The sequence below is a fragment of the Propithecus coquereli genome, unplaced genomic scaffold (assembly GCF_000956105.1).
Source record: "Propithecus coquereli isolate 6110/MARCELLA unplaced genomic scaffold, Pcoq_1.0 Scaffold39, whole genome shotgun sequence".
NCBI lineage: Eukaryota > Metazoa > Chordata > Mammalia > Primates > Indriidae > Propithecus > Propithecus coquereli.
In genome coordinates, this window is record NW_012149618.1 from 63,764 (window position 1) to 72,246 (window position 8,483).

General features: G+C 40.8%; 1 protein-coding gene across 1 annotated transcript in view; it reads right to left on the reverse strand.

Moving 5' to 3' along the window:
• Window positions 1–1,700: 1,700 nt before the first annotated feature.
• PFN4 (profilin family, member 4) overlaps window positions 1,701–8,483 on the reverse strand; it is a 7,352-nt gene continuing 569 nt past the window's right edge. The window contains exons 2-4 of the mRNA XM_012652445.1: window positions 7,724–7,861; window positions 6,802–6,907; window positions 1,701–1,857 (exon numbers count right to left, since the gene is read on the reverse strand). Of these exons, the coding sequence (XP_012507899.1) occupies window positions 1,829–1,857; window positions 6,802–6,907; window positions 7,724–7,861 (273 nt within the window). The 3' untranslated portion in view covers window positions 1,701–1,828. The remainder of the gene's footprint in view (window positions 1,858–6,801; window positions 6,908–7,723; window positions 7,862–8,483) is intronic.

The window sequence follows — 8,483 nt, forward strand, 5'->3', positions numbered from 1 at the left end:
TGTAGCTCACAGCAACCTCAAACTCCTGTGCTCAAGCGATCCTCCTGCCTCAGCCTCCCAAGTAGCTGGGACTACAGGCATGTGCCACAATGCCCGGCTAATTTTTTCTATATATTTTTAGTTGTCCGATTAATTTCTTTGTATTTTTAGTAGAGATGGGGTCTCGCTCTTGTTCAGGCTGGTTTCGAACTCCTGAGCTCAAACAATTCGCCCGCCTTGGCCTCCCAGAGTGCTAGGATTACAGGCGTGAGCCACCACGCCTGGCCTGAACTGAATGTTTATTTTATTCTATTTTACTTTTTGGAGAAAGGGTCTTGCTCTGTTGCCCAGGCTAGAGTGCAGTAGTGTCATACTTTACTGCAATCTCCAACTCCTGGCCTCAAGCTATCCTCTGGCCTCAACTTCCCAAAGTGCTAGGATTACAGGTGTGAGCCACCATGCCAGCCTAAAATTAAATGCTTAATAGTTAATCTGGCTAAGATAGCAAAATGTATTCATCTCCATGCCAGGTACAACCTTGCCACTAAGACCAGATGTGGTATAATAAAAATATATTTGGTCTTTATTCTTGGTTCTTGGCACAGAACTCCTAAAACTCTTAGAATTTCTTGAGCACTAGGAGTGTCTTTTGTTATTCATGTTAATGAGATGACTCATTTTGAGGTGAGGGAGTACTAGATGGCTTCAGGGTGTGTTCTGGTCACCAGAGGAACCACCCCTACGATTAGAGGGTTGGAACTTTCAGCCTCACCTCCTAAATTCTGGGAGGGAAGGGGGAGTGTGGATTGAGTTCAATCATGTAGTCAATGATTTCATTAATTATGCCTATATAATGAAAAGCCCATACAAAAACCATGGAATGACAAGGTCTGGAGAGCTTCAGGGTTGATGAACACATCAGTGTGGTGGGAGGGGCATGGAAGCTCTGTGCCCCGCCCCAATCCCACCACCCAGTACCCTGCCCTATGAATCTCCTCCATTTAGCTGTTCCTCAGTTGCATCCTTTATAACAAAACTGTGATTAGAAGAGCGGTATAGCACTCCCCTGAGTTCTGATATCATTCTAGCAAATTATCAAGCCCACCTATCATGGGATTCTGTTCCCCTCCGTGCTCCTAAGTAAGTGAGAAATCTTTTTGAGTTGATTTTTAAGAAGGCCTTTCCAGTATTCAATAATACTGGATGCCAGCAAATGGGAGTGTGGAATGTCCATCGAATACCTTGACTAGTGGCCCATTGTTGGAGGGCCTTTGTGTTGGTTCCTCTTCTCCCAAGTCCCGCACGGATGATGTGGATCCGACAGATGTTACACGTGGAGTGAGCTGCATTTCAAGGGAGGAACGCTAAGCTCAGCGACTCCACTTCTTTTATAGCAAGCAGTATGCAAGCTTGCTCTTTTTCTTGAAGGGAGATACCACTTCATTTTTCACGGTTGTATGCTACAGTATAACCCTGAGAAATGGCCTGGGTAAATAGTGCTGAGGGCCTTGCATTCTTGGCATACCTGGCAAGGCAGTATAGGAGTACAAAAGCCTCACAGAGGGGAGTCTCCCAACAGGTGTGCCCCATGCAACTATCATATTCCATGCCAATGACCAAGACTTAAAAAACACTTTTTTTTTTTTTAAAAGAACAAGTTGGTCAAGTAATTCCGATTGAAGAAGAGGATCTCTTGAAATAAGAAAAATTGCTTCCTTAACTCATTCTTCTTCTTTAGTATCTTCTACCTAGTGTTTTTCAACCACAAACTAAGGTATTATTTTTTTTCTTTAAGATCTCTAGTGTTCTTCTAAAATAATAAAGTTGTCTTTCATAGGTGTCTGATGATTTAACTTCCTTTTTTTCTTAGATAGTCTCCTGAAAGCAAGCAGAGCATGGTTATTATTTATGAATAGTAAATTATCACTACAATTCATTTATTATTCCACCAACATTGCTGGGTGACTACCGTGTGCTAGCCACTGCGCTAGGTCCTGGAGATAGAAGGATGACCGGATAGTTAAAACATAGTCCCTGCTCTCATGGAGTTCATTGTCTAGTAGGGGAGCTAGGCGATAGATATATATACACATCAATTCTGTTTCACAGTAATAAATGCCACAATGTTTATTATTTGAGATGTCCTGGAGTATGAACTGGTTGTCCAGGCAAAGAGAGGACAAAGGATGCCTATGGCTGGGCAAAGGGAGTGGGAAAAGAGAGGGCTCAGGGGAACAAAAGAACCTGCTGCCCTCCCTCCCCTCCTATATGCATTCTATGGCCTAGATTTAAAACTGATTACAGCACTTCATTTTTTAAAAAGCTATTATTAATTTTAAAAAACTTACAAAGCTAATCCTTGACTCTTTTTCTTAAATTGAATGCTGGGTTTTATTTGCTTTCCTCTACTGCAATCATGACAGTTGGAAATGGTGGAAGAACAGGGCAGTATTAAGTCACAAAAGAAGTATAGTTCAGAAAAGTTAACTACAAGAAAAATTCTGCAAAATGAATCATATTTTCCCACTGATCTATGTTATAGATTTGGCAATAAGGTCCCCAATGAAATTCTCATGAGAATAAACAAAATATCAAAACCATGAAATATCTACCTCTATATCCATCTCTATCTCTATATCTATCAAAACACAGAGCCCAGTTCTTTAGCACATAGCTTTAGTTATAGAGGGAGGCAACTTTTCTGGGCATGGTGCCTTATGCCTGTAACCCCAGCACTCTGGGAGGCCGAGATGGGAGGATCGTTTCAAGTCAGGAGTTGGAGAATGAGGCAACTTTTAAATGAAGAAACTAGGAAATTTGGTTGGCTTCTAAGGACTTAAGTCTATCTCTCAACTGTGGTTTATAGAGAGGTCACAAGAAATTTAAGGAAAAGTTAAAGCTGTCTGATAACTCAATAGTAATGCTATAAATAAGTCATAATATGTACTTAAGTTTCTCTTTTTAAACTGAGGACCTAGAATTAAAGATATTAACATTTTACAAATGTTGTGATTAACTAATATATTTATTTTAAAAACAAACCTGAATAATTCATGTTAGAGAAGCAGCATAGCATCCTTTATCTAATTAGTCTCTAGAAGTTTTCTTTAATTAATAAATAGTCATCCTCCTAGAATCTTTCATAATTAAAATTTTTAAATGGTCATAATTCTTTACTTTCCAAATTTTCCACAGTGGTCATGTATATATATTTTTTTTGATAGAGAAAATTACAATGAAAAGAAAAAGAAGTGAAGGAAACAAAAGTAATGAGAGACAACTGGCTCCTGCGTGGTATCAGCTTTGCCCACTCCTGGTGAGCATCTAGCTGTTTCCAAGATAGCCTGTCTCTTCCCAGAGCAGTGGGATCTCAGTGGCATAATGTCAGCTGTGTCTGTCTAACCAGTATACATTCTTTGGAGTCTTTTGTGGCCCTAAGCAAGAATACCAACCTTCAGTGCCAGCCACAGAATCTACATGACAACAGGTAACTTCTCTGATCTTCTCTGGGGAATTAGCCCTGGGCCCAACCTAATAGGATAGAGCCTGGTTTCTTGACGACCTAATCTTCTTAGCCTCATTTTCTGGACGCTTTAATTAGATAATTAGCCCAGATTGGTCTGTCTCTGTTCTGCCTTCTGCTCATACCCTACCCTATTGAAACGGAACCTCTCTCAAATGCTGACACTTGCTCAGAAAGGGTCCATCCATGGTGGTAGTAATTGCTTGTCCCTCCCGGGTTGGAGTTCATCCCTATTATTTGGTGTTTCCTAAGTTGTATCTTGCCCAGAATCAGTCCAATTTGCTCCCAGAACATCTCACTGCCAGCTGTGTAGCACGATTTATAACAATCCCCTCCAGGGAACTATTTATGACAACTGGGAAGGTCTGTACACATTGGTGTTTATGTGTGTATATATATATACAGCCATAATTTGGAGATATTGCAGGTTCAGTTCTAGACCACTGCAAAAACCAAACATTGCAATAAAGCAAGTCACATGAATGTTTTGGTTACCCAGTGCACATAAAAGTTATGTTTATGTTTACACTATACTATAGCCTCTTAAGTGTGCAATAGCATTAAATCTAAAAATATACATGCTTTAATTAAAAATACATTAGTGTTAAAAAATGCTAACAGTCATCTGAGCCTTCAGCGAGTCATAATCTTTTTGTTGGTGGAGAATCTTGCTTCATGTTGATGGCTATTGACTGACCAGGGTGGTGGCTGCTGAAGGATGGGGTGGCTATGGCAAATTTCTTTTCTTTTTAGAGATGAGGTGTTACTCTGTCACCCAAACTGGAGTGCAGTGGTAAGATCATAGCTCACTGTAACCTCAAACTCCTGGGCTCAAGCAAATCCTTCTGCCTCAGCCTACCGAGTAGCTGGGACTACAGGCATGTGCCACCATGCCTGGCTAATTTTTTCTATATATATATTTTTAGTTGCCCAGATCATTTCTTTCTATTTTTTAGTAGAGACGGGGTCTTGCTCTTGCTCAGGCTGGTCTCGAACTCCTGACCTTGAGCGATCCACCCGCCTCGGCCTCCCAGAGCACTAGGATTACAGGCGTGAGCCACCGCGCCCGGCCTCTCTTGCCATTCTTGTGTTCACTGAAGTAGCAATTTGATTTCCTTCAAGAACTTTTCTTTTGAATTCACAACTTGGCTGTTTGGCATAAGAGGCCTAGCTTTTGACCTGTCTTGGCTTTCAACATGCCTTCCTCACTAAGCTTAATCATTTCTAGATTTTGATTTAAAGTGAGAGACACGGAATTCTTCCTTTTACTTGAACACTTAGAGGCCATTGTAGGATTATTAACTGGCCTAATTTCAATATTGTTATGTGTCAAGGAATAGGGAGGCCCAAGGAGAGGGAAAAAGCCTGGGGTGAGGGAGGCAAGGCCGGTTGGTGGTGCAGTCAGAACTTATACATCATTTATTAAGTTCACTGTCTTATAGTGGCAACATTTGTAGTGCCCCAAAATGATTACAAGTTTGCCATTGAGTTCGTGACAAAAAAACCAAACAATTATAATAGTAACATCAAAGATCCCTGATTGCAGATCACCATAACAGATACAATAATAAGAAAAAATTTAAAATATTGTGAGAATTACCAAAATGTGACACAGAAACACAGTGAGCACATCCTATTAAAAAAAGGGTGCTGATGGACTTGCTTGACACAAGGTTGCCACAACCTCCAATTTGTAAAATAAACGCACCATCTGCAGAGCTCAGTAAAACAAAATGTAGTAAAATGAGGTATATCTGTATATAGGTACATAGTTTCTGTGACGGTACTTAATTTCTCAATTACTCCTCTAAGATCCAGCTCTTTGTACCCTTCCCTGACTCTGCTAGGCAGAAGTAATTAACTTATTTGTTCATCAAGCCTGTATTCATTGGCTATTCCACATTTGGTACTATGTTAGGTACTGGAGACAGGAAGATGATTAAGACAAAATTCTTGCCTTCCAGGGGTTCACAGTCTCGATAAACAAAGAACTCTAATGGGGATAATAACAAAGGTATACATAAAATACACACCACAGTGGAGAGAAGCCCAGGATCCAACTTGGGTCTTTAATGATGATTAGGAATTTGCCAACTAGGCATGAGGGGGCAGGGACAGAGTGTGGACGATATTCCAGGCAGATAAGACAGCACGAATAGAGGCACAGAAAGCAGAGACTATATCTTCACCAGCTTTCTGTAGTTTACATAGGATAGTGCGGGGCACATGGTTGGGCACCCCTGAGTATTTGTTGAAAGAACGAATGAATGGCTGCTCTTATTACTAGAAGCTTCTACTATTTCAAAGGAGTGTTTAAGCAACTCCAATAATTTTTTTAGAAATTTAAATTTAGATTAAAAAATGTAAACACAAACACAATTTACCATTTACTAAGTTAAACTCTCACAGATATAATTTCCCAGCTAATTCTCTATTAGATCTTTATTCAAAATGTATAGACATGGAAGGAGAATTCACTATATACCAGTGAGGTGGCTGGCTCACAGTAATTTCTTTTTCTGTAAAATATCCCTTTATATAGGGTGGACCACAGCAGCTACATCTCTGCTTTTTCACCCTGCTGTCTCCCCGCTCCCCAGCCTTATCCCTCCTACACAGCTGACTGATACAGAGGCAAACCATATGACCCACAGCTTGCCAAATCAGGGCCTTAAGAGAAATGAAGGGGGCCAGGTGAGGTGGCTCCAGCACTTTGGAAGGACTGCTTGAGACCAGGAGTTTGAGACTAGCCTGAGCAACATAGCAAGACCCTCATCTCTACAAAAAAAAAAAAAAAAACAGAAAAGAAAGAAAAATTAGCTGGGCATGGTGGCGCATGTCTGTAGTCCCATCTACTCTGGAAGGCTGAGGAAAAAGGACCACTTGAGCCCAGGAGTTTGAGGCTGCAGTGAGCTATGATGATGTCACTACACTCTAGCCCCAGGCAACAGAATGAGACCCTGTCTCAAAAAAAAAAGAGAGAAATGAAGGGGTAGGATGGGAGGCTTGGCCAGGATCCCTGCCAGGAAAGGAAGCAGTTTGCAATGGGACAGAACAAAGGTGACTCACTTAGAAACAGAGACAAGATGGAGTCCTTGCAATGTTCCAGTCCTTGGAATCTGCGTTTCCTGTGGCTCAGCTGCACTCTGTCTTTCCAGTGGTTCTGTAAGTAACCCCAGTATCCCTCTGATAAATTCCTCTTTTCTGCCCTAGCTGGTTTGAGCTGGATCTCTGTCACCTGTAGTCAGAAGGCCTGACTACCACAGGAAACGAAGACAGGCATTGGGAGGCAAACTTACCCAGCTTCTCTGTGGCTTCCACACAGACACTAGGATACATGCCCTCAGTGTAAGTTGCCACCAGGAGATACAGATGGGTCTTCACAACAATCACACCAGTGTTTTCCTGGATAAAGAATAAAATAGAATATCCTGCTCTTGGTTCTAATCACAGGACCAGCAGTTATGCTCCAGCTATATTTTTCACCATTTCCTGATTTCCATAAATATATATGTTTTTGAACCGTCCACTCATTTATACTAATTTAGTTGCCTTTCCTCAAAAAGTTTCAGAGTGTTGTAATAACAGCGTATGTATTTTGAAAAGGTTCCCCAGTTGACTATAATACATCCCTATCCCAATGAGAACAGCAGGTAAAATGGAAAGGTAAGACATTTTGGAATTGCACAGCTCTGGGCTTGACTCCCAGCACCTCCATTTTCTGGCACATGTTTATGGAAGAGTTATTTAACCTTGTTAAACCTCAGTTTCCTCATTTGTAAAATGAGGCTATTTAGTTTATAATGTGAGTGAAGTATGCCTAACCCATAATATAGGGCATCCAATGAATGTGAATTTCACCTCCTTCATTCCTAATAATCAACAGAGAGCCAAGAGAGGTTTTAAGCACAGGAGTGGTATCAACTCTTTTTTTTTTCCTTGAAGAGGGTATAGTACGACGGATGGACTATAGTGTACTGCAAAGAGACAGTTCAGGTAAGGTTTAGCTGGTAGATTCTAAGGTGAATGTTTCTCAAAGCCAGGCTCTCTGATAGTGCTTATTTTCACATATGCCTTGCTGGCACCAGACTGCTGTCTCAGTGTCTCAAGACAGTAATGAGTTTCATTTGTTTTATAGAGAAGACCCATGTGTGACAAAGAAAATTGGAGTCAAATTCTTTTATAGTTTCACCTAGCTGTCTTCAAATCTTGAGCACTCACATTCTTAGCATAAAGAGAATATTCATCTGCCCGGACACATTTGTAATCCTTTTCCTTGAAATATAATCCTTCTCTTCGGGCTTGCAAAGGGTTCTTGGCAAATCCATTCATAAGTCTTCGGACATCACTGGGCATTACCTGGAGAGGTTAAATAGTTAGACTAGAAATTGGCAAACAATGGCTGGTGGCCAGCCAGATTTCCTCTGCTGGCTGTTTTTTATAGCCTGCAACCTAAGAATGGTTTTCACATTTTTAAATGGTTGGACAAAAAAAAAAAAAAAAAAGAAATCAAAAGAAGAATAACACTTTGTAATACTTGAAAATTATATGAAATTCACATTTCAGTGTCTACAAATAAAATTTTATTGGAACACAGTACACCCATTCTTTTATTCTTTTGTGTACTGTTTATGACTGGTTTTCCATTACAACTGCAGTTCAGGAGTTGTAACAGAGTATATGGCCCAAAGACCTAAAATATTTACTGTGGTTCTTCATAGAAAAAGTTCATTTAAAAGCCTGATACCCAGGCTGGGTGCAGTGGCTCATGCCTGTAATCCTAATACTCTGGGGGGGCTGAGGCAGGAGGATTGCTTGAGCTCAGGAGTTCAAGACCAGCTTGGGCAAGAGCGAGACCCCATCTCTACTAAAAAAAAAAAAAATTAGCTGTCTCTACTAAAAACGGAAAAAATTAGCCGGGGCTGGGCGCAGTGGCTCACGTCTGTAATCCTAGCACTCTGGGAGGCTGAGGCGGGTGGAT